This window comes from Dipodomys ordii, unplaced genomic scaffold (assembly GCF_000151885.1).
Source record: "Dipodomys ordii isolate 6190 unplaced genomic scaffold, Dord_2.0 Scaffold54, whole genome shotgun sequence".
In the NCBI taxonomy this organism is placed as follows: domain Eukaryota; kingdom Metazoa; phylum Chordata; class Mammalia; order Rodentia; family Heteromyidae; genus Dipodomys; species Dipodomys ordii.
The window spans coordinates 4,921,245-4,934,215 of record NW_012267270.1 but is presented as its reverse complement, the minus strand read 5'-3'; the positions used below and the strand labels follow the sequence as shown (position 1 = coordinate 4,934,215).

General features: G+C 52.1%; 1 protein-coding gene across 1 annotated transcript in view; it reads left to right on the top strand.

Annotated features, from left to right (window-relative positions):
- Pola2 (polymerase (DNA directed), alpha 2, accessory subunit) overlaps window positions 1-9,551 on the top strand; it is a 32,775-nt gene extending 23,224 nt beyond the window's left edge. Inside the window, exons 13-18 of the mRNA XM_013020943.1 lie at window positions 1,222-1,295; window positions 4,762-4,870; window positions 5,128-5,234; window positions 7,562-7,621; window positions 7,859-7,985; window positions 9,056-9,551. Of these exons, the coding sequence (XP_012876397.1) occupies window positions 1,222-1,295; window positions 4,762-4,870; window positions 5,128-5,234; window positions 7,562-7,621; window positions 7,859-7,985; window positions 9,056-9,205 (627 nt within the window). The 3' untranslated portion in view covers window positions 9,206-9,551. The remainder of the gene's footprint in view (window positions 1-1,221; window positions 1,296-4,761; window positions 4,871-5,127; window positions 5,235-7,561; window positions 7,622-7,858; window positions 7,986-9,055) is intronic.
- The last annotated feature ends 3,420 nt before the right edge of the window (window positions 9,552-12,971 follow it).

Genomic DNA, 12,971 nt, shown 5'->3' with positions numbered 1-12,971 from the left:
TCAAGTTTGCTGGCTTGGTTTCTCTAAAATACAAGATGAGCTGGAAGCTGGAGAAGGAACTGGAAAGATACCACTTCTCCGTAGCACTTAGTGCTAGGGTATAAAGTGTAGAAATAAATGGGGGCGGGGAAGATGGCTTAGTGGTAGAATGCTTGCCTAGCATTCATAAAGCCCTGGGTTCAATTCCTCAGTAGCACATACACAGAAAAAGGTTGAAGTGGCCCTATGGCTCAAGTGCTAGCCTTGAGCAAGAAAAGCTCAGGGACAGTGCCCAGGCTCTGAGTTCAAGTCTCAGGACCTGAGTTCAAGTCCCAGGACTGGCAAAAGGAAAAAGAAATGCAGTGCAGGCAGTACCTGCATCACAGAGGTAGACTCTGAAAGTCCTTCTGAGGCCACTACCTTGAGCTGGCAGTTGGTCCTGTTCTTTGATGTAACACAAATGGCTCTCAGCTGTATTCCTAGCTATTCAGGAAGCGGAGATCTGAAGATCGCTGTTCAAAGTCAATTGGGGCAGGAAAGTCTACAAGACTTTTCAGTCAACCACCAAAAAAGCTGAAAGTGAAGCTGTGGCTCAAGTGGTACAGTGCTATCTTTGAACAAAAAAGTTAAGGAATAGCACCCAGGTCCTAGGTTTGAGCCCCAGGGCCTGACACATAGCACACATGCACACACATACACACATATACCACATACACACATGCCCCTTCATGAAGCATCTTTATTGCTGAGAGCGAGACTCCTTATTATGTACCCCTTAGTCTCCAGTGGAAGAGTCCGGGGGAGTGGGATATGTGGTTTTTTTCTCATGGGGCTTGAACTCAGGGCCTGGCACTGTCCCTGAGCTTTTCTGCGCGCACTCTACCACTTTGAGCCACAGCTCCATTTCCAGTTTACTGGCGGTTAATTAGAGATAAGAGTACACAGCCTTTTCTACTCAGGCTGGCTTTGAACTGTGATCCTCTGAGCTCAGCCTCCTGAGTAACTAGGATTACAGCTGTAAGCCACTAGCTCCCGGCTTAGGGAAGAGATTTTAAAGCATTCTTCCTTTTTCACTTCAGCTAGCGCTCCAGAGGACTAGTTCTCATCTGCCTCCTCTCCTGTCCTAGATGTACTCAGCTCCCACATCACAGGCAGTCTCCATAGGTCAGCCTGACAGCAGCACCTAAGGGTGAATGAAGCCATGTGTTGCCCTCTGAGTCCACCTGCCTTCCTTTCTTACAGAAGTGTCTGCTGACAAGTCCCTTCGAAGATGTTTTCAAGCAATGTCTGCGAACAATAATTGAAAGTACAAGAAGGTCAGAATCCCAAACACTAGACAGAGCCAGAAGTTTCCTAGGTTCTTCCAATGTATCCCAGAAAAAAACTGCAACAGTTTAAAAGCAATGGAAGTTTCTTCCCTCTTCATCCTTTTGATCAGTTAGAACCCTTGAACTTCAAGTGTTTCACACTGAGTAAAACAGAGATAAACAAGCTTGAAAGGCAAAAACCACGTGCCCTCTCCTCCCTCGCTCACTCTTTGTCTTCACTGTTTACTTCCTTTTCTCACTCCTTGTTGTATAAACTAGTGTCCACGAGCATCTTCCCAGCATTTTTCACATGTGTTTTGATGACTGACAGCAGTCTCCCAAGAGGTTTCAAACCTCTGCATGTGAGTGTTTTAGGGTGAGTCAGTGCTGCTCAGGGTTAGGAAGTGCGGTGGGTGCTCTAGTGAGAGGGGAAGTTTTTGGTGTGTATGCAGTACTGAGGCTTGAACTCAGGACCTCGCTCTGATTTGGCCTTTTCTCTCAACCACTTAAGCCACAGCTCTACTTTGAACTTTTTGGTTGGATGATTGGACATAAGTGTCTCATGTACTTTCCTGCCCTGGGTTGACTTCAAATCATGATCCTCTGCTCCCCCCGCCCCCTCCCAGTAGTCAGGATTACAGGCATGAGTGACCAGCGCCTAGCTGAAGGTGAGGTTCTTGATTCCTTGCCATGGCCCAGGGAAGGGACAGGACAAGGTGAGGGCACAGTGATGTCAGAGCCATGTGCTGTGGTAACGTGTGGGAAATTGCCCTTCCAGGAAGAGTCTAAAGCGAGAAGCAGGGAGTTAGCAGGAAGCTGACAGACACCTCAGTTCCTGTCCCTCTCCTCCAGTGTCAAAAGTCTGAAAAAAGCGGAATAGTGGACGATCTCCTGGGATCTGCCTGCTTAGAGCTGAGCTCATAAAAACCACACATCTCTATGGCTGAGCCTTTAAAACAAGTCCACAACAAAGGAAGTTTCCAAAACACAATGTATAATCTTCCACATTTTGGCCATGAGAACTGAGCGTAGAGTGGATTTGTTGTAACACGCCAGCGTGGGAGGCACGCAGCCCAGTAATGAGGACCCACCTCTCCACAGGGCTGGGAAACGGAGTGTGTGCCAGTGACGGCCCCCAGATGCTTCTGTCCTCTCCCTCCCGCCAGTGAAGGGGCTCCGAGTGCTTCCCAGGGTATGTCGTGACCCTGATGGAGTTCATCTGGAGAGTGCTTAGAGCCCTAAAGCAGAGCGGGGGGGGGGGGGGGGGGGGAGATTTAAGGGTGTCTTTGGTCAGCCCTCTGCAGTGGGCAGAGGCTGCAGCAGCGCTGGCTGGGCTGGTGCCCTCAGCTTGAGGTTGGGCTCTGATTTGGGTTCCTCACCCGGTGCAATAGTGACGTAGTGAGTGATAGAAAACAAAGAACAGCCCGGGCTTTGTGAACCCCGGGGGCGGGCACCCAGCACCACCAGGCACTTTCATCTGGGGCCAGTGTGTGCCATGGGGCAAGGCGCTGCCCCACCCTTCCTGAACCCGGACAGAAATGATCCTCCGTGGGGGTTTTCGTGTATTCCCCGGAGGTCAGAAGTGCAGAGACTTATTAAGCTCATTTATCAGCAGAAGCTGAGACAGATCTGCCTGCTCCCTGTGACTGTAGTGAGGAGCCTGAGACCCTCCCACGAGAATGTATGAAGTTGGGCAATGCTGAGCATGAGCATAGTTGGAATTTTCTTCCTCCCCGCCCCCCCCAGAACCATGAGCGGAAAGGCTGCTTCCTCCTTAACCATTGCTCTTCCAGAGCAGACGCTTCCGTCCCCTGACAGCAGCCAGCTGCATCTCAGGCCTTTGTGTCATTACAGGCTTTGGGCCTTTGGGACCTGGAACACAGATTGTCCTGGTCAGGTTCCCCTCTCCCCTAGCCCCATCCCACCCCACTCCCACTCCTGGCTTCAGTGTGTGTGTGGCAGGGGTGGGGGGTGGGGATGTACAAAGGCTTGAGTTCAGGGCCTTTCACAGACTTTCTTGAACCTCAGATCTCAGCCTCCTGAGTAGCTAGGATTACGGGTGTGAGGCACTAGTGCCTTGCTACTGGCTTTTATGGTAGTTAATTGGAGTTACTGGTAGTAATTGGAGTGGACTTTCCTGCCCAGGCTAGCTTTGAACCTTGATCTTCAGATCTCAGCCTCCCGAGTAGGATTACAGGTGTGAGCCACTAACGCCAAGAGGCTTCCCTCTGGTTTTTGTTTGCTTTTTGTTTTTGTCTTGATGAAGCTCAAACCTCTAGACAGTGGCTTAGGCAATTACAGTGACCCTCTCAGTGGCTAACGTGCAGAGTACACTTGGCCCCACAGCTCTCATCTGCTATTGCAGTCAGTCTTGGGTCTCACTGAGTAGGTGCGATAATTAAGTAACAAAGTCCCCAACAGCCCACATGTCAAAGACAGTGCTACCACCAGGCTTTAAGCAAGAGAGAGGAGGAAGCAGCTGGAAGCAAGAGCCCTTGGCAATTTGGGATGTCCCCCAAATTGCCCCTCTGCTAGGACAAGGCTAGGGAACCGAAGAAATGAGGCTTTCCCTGGGAAAATAAACAGTTGTCCTCCCTGAGAGGCACAGCTTGTTTCTTCGCTGATGTTGTAACCCTGGAGATTGTCCTCTGGCTGCAGTCCTCCCTGCCTCTGTCTTGCTGCTGAGTATTTGTTACTTCGGTGTACTGGAAAGTAGAAATGAGGCATCACTTTCCAACCTAAGCAGGAAGGGTTCAAGGATGCAGAGAAGCCGGGCATGTGTCCCTCTGAAAGCGCTTGTCTTTGCTGTCCAGTTACTTATAGCCCAGTCCTTGGCTGGTGGAGAGGTTTGGGGTGGATCTTGGGAATGCAGGGGCAGTCAGCCTCAGGATCTGACCAGTGTCACTCATGTCACTACAGCCACTTTGGAGTCACTGTAATGCTCCAAGGGTCCTCTGTCCTGCCGAGGGGAGTCCACGCCAGCTCCAGGTCTGAGGCTGTGATTCTTTGTCTACATTTTCTGTCTCAGTTTCTTCTCACATCTTCTGTTTTGTTTTTGTTTTTTGCCAGTCCTGGGGCTTGAACTGGGTCTGGGTGCTATCCTTGAGCCTATTTGTGTTCAAGGCTAGAGCTCTGCCATTTGAGCCACAGTGCCACTTCTGTTTCACAAACTTTCCTGCCCATGCTGGCTTTGAACAATAATCCTTAGATCTCAGCTTCCTGAGATGCTAGGATTATAGGTGTGATCACCGGCACCCGGCTGTCTTCTCCCATTTTCCTGTCACCATAGTCACCCTGGAGCCCCAGTGGGACAGGACAGAGTAGGGGGACAGGGGGCCCATGTGCCTGGCAGCATGCTGCCTTCCCTTTGCAGCATCCAGGAACCACATCTCCTTGAAGAGCAGCTATGCCATGCAGCTCCCAGGACTTAACCCTCACTCTGCCACTCTGCACTCACTTTCTTCCTCCTCTGCAGCTCCGGTTCCCACCTTGTCTTCGTCCCCTCCCTGAGGGACGTGCATCATGAGCCCGTGTACCCACAGCCACCTTTCAGCTACTCGGATCTGTCTCGAGAAGACAAAAAGGTACCTGTGACCCCTCTGCCCAGCAGGCAGCCCAGAATGTGGCCAGCCTGGCCTCATGGGGGGGATGGGAGGGTGACGACAGTCTTTTCAGGCACACAGCCTGATTCCTAAGCTGCATGTGGGAAAGATGGTTGTGAGTCTGATGGGCACAGGTTCATCTCCCTGGCCACTAGAGACCCCTGACTTCTGTAAGGAAGTTTCCAGCAGATGTGTGTGTGTGTGTAAATGTTTGTGTCAACCCAAATACCTCCTTTTAGCGAGTGCAGTTCGTGTCGGAGCCCTGTACTCTCAGCATAAATGGGGTGATCTTTGGCCTGACGTCCACAGACCTGCTGTTCCACATGGGGGCCGAGGAGATCAGCTGGTAAGAAGTGCATTCTCGGCTGCTGGGCAGGGTCGCTGTCTCCCCACATTCTGGGCCTGTCATCGCCAAGCTTCTCCAGTAATGGGATTTGAACTCCGAGCCTTGCACTTGCTAGGCAGCCACTCTTCTACAACCATTTTCTGCTTTGAAAAAAAAAATTGTCAGTTGGGAGGCTTGAACTCTGGGCCTGGACATTGTCTCTGATCTCTTTTGCTCAAGGCTGGTGCTCTACCATTTTAAGCCACAGTACCACTTTCTGGTTTTCTGGTGGTTAATTGGGTAAGTCTCACGGACTTTCCTGTAGGAGCTGGTTTTGAATTGGGATCCTCAGATCTCAGCCTCCTAGGTCTCTAGGACACTACAGGCGTGAGCCATGAGTGCCTGGCTTGCTTTGTTTTTTGTTTAATTTTTTTGCCAGTCCTGGGGCTTGAGCTCAGCCTGGGCACTGTCCCTGACTTTCTTTTGCTCAAAGCTAACACTCCACCACTGGAGCCACAGCTCCACTTCTAGCTTTTTCTGTTTATGTGGTACTGAGGAATTGAACCCAGGGCTTCATGCATGCTTGGTAAGCACTCTACCACTAAGCTATTTTCCCAGCTGCTTTGATTTTTTTTTTTGTCGGTGGTGGGGCTTGAGCTCTGGGCTTGGGTGTTGTCCCTGCATTCTTCAGCTCAAGGCGAGCGCTCTACTGCTTGTGCCACAGTACCACTTCCAGTTTTCTAGTGGTTTATGGAGATAAGAGTCTCATGGACTTTCCTGCCCGGACTGGCTTTGAACCTCGATCCTCAGATCTCAGCCTCCTGAGTAACAAGGATTACAGACGTGAGCCACCGGGACCTGGCTCACTTTGATTATTTTTGAGATTGGGTCTTGTGTTTTTTACCTAGGCCGGCCTAGACTGCTGTCCTCCTGTTCAGACTTACCTTATAGCTGAGATGACAGGTACACACCAGTGAATGGAGCTTTCTTGGTGGCTGAGATGGGAATCTCACAAACTTTGCACCCGGGTTTCTACCTCCCAGGTAGTTAGCTTTACTACCAGAAGGAAACACCAAAATTGTTACTGTTACTTCATTTGTTTTTGTTTTTTGTACTGGTCCTAGGTCTCAGGGGCCTAGGCACTGTTTGAGCTTTTGTGCTCAAGGCTAACATTCTATCATTTGAGCCACAGCTCCACTTCCAGCTTTTTGGTGATTAATTGGAAATAAGAGTCTCATGGACTTTATTTCCTGGTCAGGAAACTATACCAGGAGGGGCAGTCAGATACATTTGTTTCTGTCATTTGTTTATACAGTGTTTGAGACCCCAAAGAATCATCTTTTCTGTCTGTACATGTTTATTCCAGGCACAGAAATGTGTCTGCATTTTCCACTCTACTCTCTTTTTCCTCACTTCCCCAGACTGACATGAGCACGGGGGTGTTTCTCGGTGTGGGCTGTGGTCCACAGAGGGTCAGGTCCAGCCACATCTGTGGCATTTCGGCTAGACAGTCAGTTCTCCCTCCTTGCTGGGCAGAGAGCGGAGCAAGTCAGGAGTTCAGCACTATGGGTGTGTGCCTTTGCCTCAGGTACATAGGGTCTGCTGGCTACGTGTTACCTGCTAATGGAGCACATGTGACGTTTTCGTATAGGAAATGGTACCAGCTGAGGTCTTTCTTGTTTCGTTTATTGAGCATGCTACCAAGGCATGAACTGAGGGCCTGGGCGCTGTCCCTTAGCTTTGTCCACTCAAGGCTGGCACTCTACTACTTTTTTTGGGGGAGGTCCGGTAGTGGGCCTGAACTCTGAGCCTGGGCGCTGTCCCTCAGCTCTTCAGCTCAAGGCTAGCGTTCTACCACCTGAGCCACAGTGCCACTTCCAGCTTTTTTCTTTTTGCTTATGTGGTGCTAAGGAATCGAACCCAGGGCCTCAGGCATGCTAGGCAAGCGCTCTACCACTGAGCCACCTTCTCAGCCCTGGCACTCTACTCCTTGAGCCACACTTCCACTTCTGGCTTTTTGCCAATTAATTGGCGATAAGAGTCTCGTGGATTTCCTTAGCCAGGACTGGCTTTGAACCTCAGTCCCCAGATCTCAACTTGGACAGCTTCATGAGTACCTAAGATTGCAGACATGAGCCACCAATCATTGGGGGTTTTTTGGTTCATTTTTAGGGTTTTGTTTTGTTTTGTTCTTAATCATGACTGTCAGGACTCTGATCTAGGGCTCTGCTTCCCTGTATCGGGGAAACACCAGCTGGGAAGGGGGCGGGAGGGGGGTCTCAGCCCCTCCCTGGAGAGAAAACAAGGTGTGTACTGTACCCCATCTCTTGCTGTCCTTCCTTTCCTAGCTCTGCTGGAGCCTCAGACAGATTCAGCCGAATCCTCAAGCACATCCTGACACAGAGGAGGTGAGCACGCTGGTCGCGCAGCTGGCCAGGAAGACAGAGGCGTGGGCTCACGAACCTGTGGTGGATATGACGGAGCTGCCCCCAGACCACCCACAGGGAACTTTGCCCTGTAGTCACCCACCTTACATTCTGTCCCCCAAACACATGGTCCATGAACAACCCAGAGGCCTGTGGCTGGCAGGAGGGCAGGAGGCCTTGAGTGGGCATCCACTGACTGCTTTTCTCTGGTCCCTGCAGCTACTACCCCCTCTACCCGCCCCCCGAGGACATGCCTATGGACTATGAGCACCTCTATGCCTATGCCCAGCTGCCAGTCACCCCCGATGTCCTCGTGGTCCCATCGGAGCTGAGGTACTTCGTGAAGGTAGGTTTGAACCGGCGTCTTCCAGAACCACCCTGACACCCTTTGACACCAACAGTACTCACCCTTCCTGGGTCTGTTGCTGAGAACAGTGGCCCCTGGGTCCCAGCACAGAGCGCCATTGCTTTTGGAGGAGCAGTGGGATGGGACGGATCTGTGGATGAAGCACAGCTCACCATCAGTGTCCCCCTGACACCAGGAAGCCGCTAGGAAGGTCATCGGTGACTTGTCAGGCACGGGCCAGGTCAGGTGGTGTGGGGCCACTTCACATATGTCCTCGCCCACCCTCCTGGATTCTCATGTGACCATCCATTCCCAGACTCAGCTCTGGGGTCATTCTGGTATTCACTGCCATGAGGCTTTGCTTGCCTGATCAACTGGTAACTACTTCTTTATGTGAGAAAACAAGAAACAGCTGGGTCAGGTTTGACTGCGTGAGAGCTGATGGCCATCTTGCCAGCTCTAGCCATCAGAGTCTTCCAATAAAAAGTTCACATACACCAAGTGCTGGTGGCTCATGCCTGTAACCCTAGCTACCCAGGAGGCTGAGATCTGAGGATTATGGCTCAAAGCCAGCTGGGGTAGAAAAGGCCATGTGAGTCCAATTAACCACCAAAAAGCCAGAACTGGTGCTTTTGCTCAGAGTGGTACAGTGCTAGCCTTGAGCAAAAGAGCTCAGGTACAACACTCAGACCCTGAGTTCAAGCCCCATGATTGACAAAAAAAATTGACATACTACACTGCATATGGGTTTGATTGCCTTTTTTTTTGTAATCAGTCCTGGGGCTTGAACTCAGGGCACTGTCCCTGAGCTGCTTTTGCTCAAGGCTAGCACTCTACCACTTGAGCCACAGCACTACTCCTGGCTTTTTCTGTTTATGTGATACTAAGGAGTCAAACCCAGGGCTTTGTGCATGCTAGGCAAGCACTCTACCACTAAGCCACATTCCCAGCCTGGTCATCTATTTTATACAAATCCTCTGGGGCCTAAGTATCTGATGATTCCTATCTGTGTGGGGTCAGACCCCCGTGAGTTGGGGCCTCCACACCCCGTCTTCTGATTTCCTCCCCAGGACATCCTTGGCTGTGTGTGCGTGAATCCCGGACGCCTCACCAAAGGGCAGGTGGGTGGCACCTTTGGCCGCCTGTACCTCAGGAGAAAGCCGATGGACTGGGAGAAGCGGCGGGGTCTGAGCATTGCTGCGCAGGTGGTGAGGATCTGAGTCCTCAGGCTTTTCTGTCCCCCGGCGTGCTGCCCTTGCAGATGCCAGGCCAGGCACAGCCCTCTAGTGAGCCCAGACTTACAGGGGACCAGAAGAGGAGCAGCCGTGAGGACAGAGCTGCGGAGATGGGCCTGGCCGCGGGGAGGGCTGCCTTAGCAGGGCTGGAGCTGTGGAGCTGGCTCGACTCCAGAAGGAAGTTTTTGCTTCAGAGGGGATATGGGCATCTGGAAGAGAACTGGCTAAGAGAACATGCCCACCACGGGAGGGAAGGCTTTGTAATTTGTCTACATGAATCAAATGTACAAACAACTTGGGGAGAAGTAAAAATAAATTGAGTGTAACTGTGTGTGTGCATGTGCCTGCCTGTGTGCCTGCCTGCGTGCCTGCCTGCGTGCGTGCATGCCTGCCATGCGTGTGTTGGTACTGGTGCTTGCACTCAGGCCAAAGTGCTCTCTATTTTTTCCATTCAAGGCTGATCTACCACTTGAGCCACAGCCCCATTTCTGCCTTTTTGCCAGTTAACTAGAAATAATAGTGTCCAGACTTTTCGTCCCAGGCTGACTTTGAACTTTAATCCTCAAATCTCAGCTTCCTTAGCCCAGGCAGGAAAGTCCATGGGACTCTTTACCTCCAGTTAACCACCAGAAAACCAGAAGTAGCACTGTGGCTCAAAATGGTAGACTGCTAGCCTTGAGCAAAAAAGCCTAAGGACAGTGCCCAGGCCCAAAGTTCAAGCCCCTGACCAACCAAAAAATAAAAATCTCAGCCTCCCGAGGTAGTTAAGATTGCAGATATGAGCCACCAACATCCAGTTTGAGTGTAACTTCTGCATTTCATCTTTCTTCCACTTTCTCCTTCCTGGTACTCGCCAAAGAATGTTAGACTATTTGTCCTGTGTCCAGAGAAGGCAGAGGGCCCGCCGCTCGGGTTCCAGTCAGCCCCACCTCTCATCCTCCCCAGGCCTCCCAGGCTGCTAAGCTGGGGAGGGGTGCAGGGCTGCAGAGTGAGCATCTGGCAGCCAGCCTGGCCCTCCCCTCGCAGTGATCACATTCGTGCTGTGCTCCCAGCCTGACCTCCATCTGGAGGAGGCAGCGGCCTCCCAAGGCTGGAGTCCTGGTGGTGTGCACTGCCAAGCCACATGGTGATCCAGGGCTCTCCTCGGGCCAGCCTTTCGGGCTCCTGGCACATCTCCGTGCTGTGCGTGTGGCACCTGGAAGGGTAAGAGTGGTTTCTGCCCTAAGCCAATTGGCAGGCTGTCCTGCCTTGCAGGTCAGAGCCCCGGAAACCCCAGCCATGAGAACGTGGGAAGTAGGTGAGGAGCTGAGTGGCTCATGCCTGTGCACTGACTCAGAGATAAATAGGTAACTTAAAAGCAGCCTCTCCCCACCTGCTCTCCCAGGAGGAAATGGCAGCTAGCCCCAGCCCTGCAGGGCCTGCCTGGTCAAATGCTCCTGCAGCCCAGGCTCTATGGCCTCATTGCATTCAATAGGTATTCTCTTGGAGAAAAGAAATGAGAGCTGGGCACCAGTGGCTCACACCTATAATCAGGTGTAAGGAGGCTGAGATCTGAGAATCATGGTTCAAAGCCAGCTCCTGCAGGAAAGTCCATGAGACTCATCTCCAATGAACTACTCAGGAAAAGCTGGAAGTGGCGCTGTGGCTCAAGTGGTAGAGTGCTTGCCTTGAGCTGAAGAGCTGAGGGACAGCGCCCAGGCCCAGAGTTCAAGCCCAGGACTGACAAAAAGAAAAAGAAAAATTAGAGCTGAGTGCCAGTGGCTCACGCTGAGATTGAAGGCTGAGATCGGAGGATCAGGGTTGGAAGACAAATCTGGGAGACTCCCTTAATCATCAAAAAGCTACAAGCAGAGCTGTGGTTCAAGTGGTAGAGTGCCAGCCTTGAGTGAGGAAGCTGAGGGCAAGGTCTTGAGATCGAGTTCTGGTTACCAGTACAAGAAAAACAAAAACAGGCTGCAACTCCCATTTCCCTTCCGGGGAGGCATGCTCTGGCCAGGCCCCTCTCCTCCATCAGCCAGCACCCTACTCCTCCGAGCTATGAAAACCAGGCCTGGGAAGATTAAGCACCAGGCATCTATAAACAAGGCCCAAGGGCTGGAGCCTCAGCCAGCAGCCCTTATCTCAGGAGCCCATTGCAGCGCTGGGCTCTCTGTTACTTTTCTACAAGGCTCTTGGGGAAGGGCAATAATGTCTTGTTCCCTCTTGCCAAGTCAGGTCTGGGTGGGATTGGAGGGTTGGTCGAAGAGGGGAGGGAAGAGAAAGATGTCCCTGTCACTAGGCCTGAAGAGGAATGGCCGTTGCCTAGTTGTCAGTTGTGTGACAGCTGGAAATGATCCCGGCAGGCCGAGCTGGGGGTTCAGACAAAAAGAAGTCAGGATGCGAACCCAGAGAGCAGACGGGGCTGGCAGACGTGATTCTCCGCCACCAGATGGTTCTTTTTTGTTCTGATGAGGACATCAGGATAACAGCCAGCTGACTCCCGAGGCCCTCTTCATCTGTGTCAAGTTTCCTGCCGTGTCTGTCATCCACAGGCCCCCAGGCTTGGAGTGGAGCCTCTGGGGGGAGGGGGTGGGGGAGCATCTGCTTCACCCACCTCCTTTTAGTGGCATCTCCCCAAGATGTCATGCTTGTGCCCTTACTATGAGATGGAGTCGAGGGAAGCCACGTCCTGCATCTTACCCAGGGTTTTTCTCACACACCCCACCCCTGAGGGAGCCTGCACCCCCGTCTCACTCCTAGCCTTGGAGGCTACCCTGGCGTCCAGGCCCCGATGCCAAGGGGAACAAAAGCCCCTCATAGCTGTTGCTGTGAGAACTAAGTGGGTGTCAGGAGCAAAGCTGAGAGAGCTCTTGGGGGGCACCCAAGGGTGAGACGCCCGGATGAGGCTGTGCCATTGACCCTCAGACCCCTCCATCCTGCCCAGCCCCCAGCAGCCTCTGAGCTTGGCATTTCCCTTCCCTTGTCCCCTGCTTGCCCAGCCCTGCCCAGCCCAGCCCTGCCCTGCTTCCCCTGGTGCTGGTATTGCCACTTGGGCTGATTCACTTTGTTCTGCACACATTTCCTTCCGCCTGACCCTGGGCCTGGCTCCAGGCTCAGACACCTGAGAGCCACCTGACCCCGCACGCACAGCTCCAGGCTCAGACACCTGAGAGCCACCTGTCCCCAAACATGCGGCCTCTCCCTCCAGGCTGGAGCCTCTAATGTGGCCTGGGAGATTTTTTAACTGACTGGAGCAAGGGGAGACATTTTTAACAAGGCCATCCCATGCAAAAAGTTAGCCAGATTCACCCCCACTCCCATACTGGCAAACATTGGGGCTGTAAATTGAAGGGTCTCTCTCTGAGGCTGGTCCTGGGCAAAGATACCTGAAAAAATAAAGCAATAAAAGGGCTAGAGGCAAGGCTCCAGCTATAGCACCTGCTTATAAAGTATGAGACCCTTAGTCTAAACCCCAGTACAAAAAAAAGAAAAAAAGTTATTGAGCATAGTTATCCAGCATAGTTATTCATGCCTATAGTCTTAGCTGCTAGGAATAGACACAAAAATCATGCTTCTAGGGCTGGGAAGGTGGCTCAGTGGTAGAGTGCGTGCCTTGTATCCATGAGGCCCTGGGTTTGATTCCTCAGCACCACATAAGCAGAAAAAGCTGGAAGTGGCGGCGTTGTGGTTCAAGTGGTAGAGTGCTCGCCTTGAGCTGAAGAGCTGAGAGACAGCGCCCAGGCCCAGCGTTCAGGCCCCATGACTAACCAAA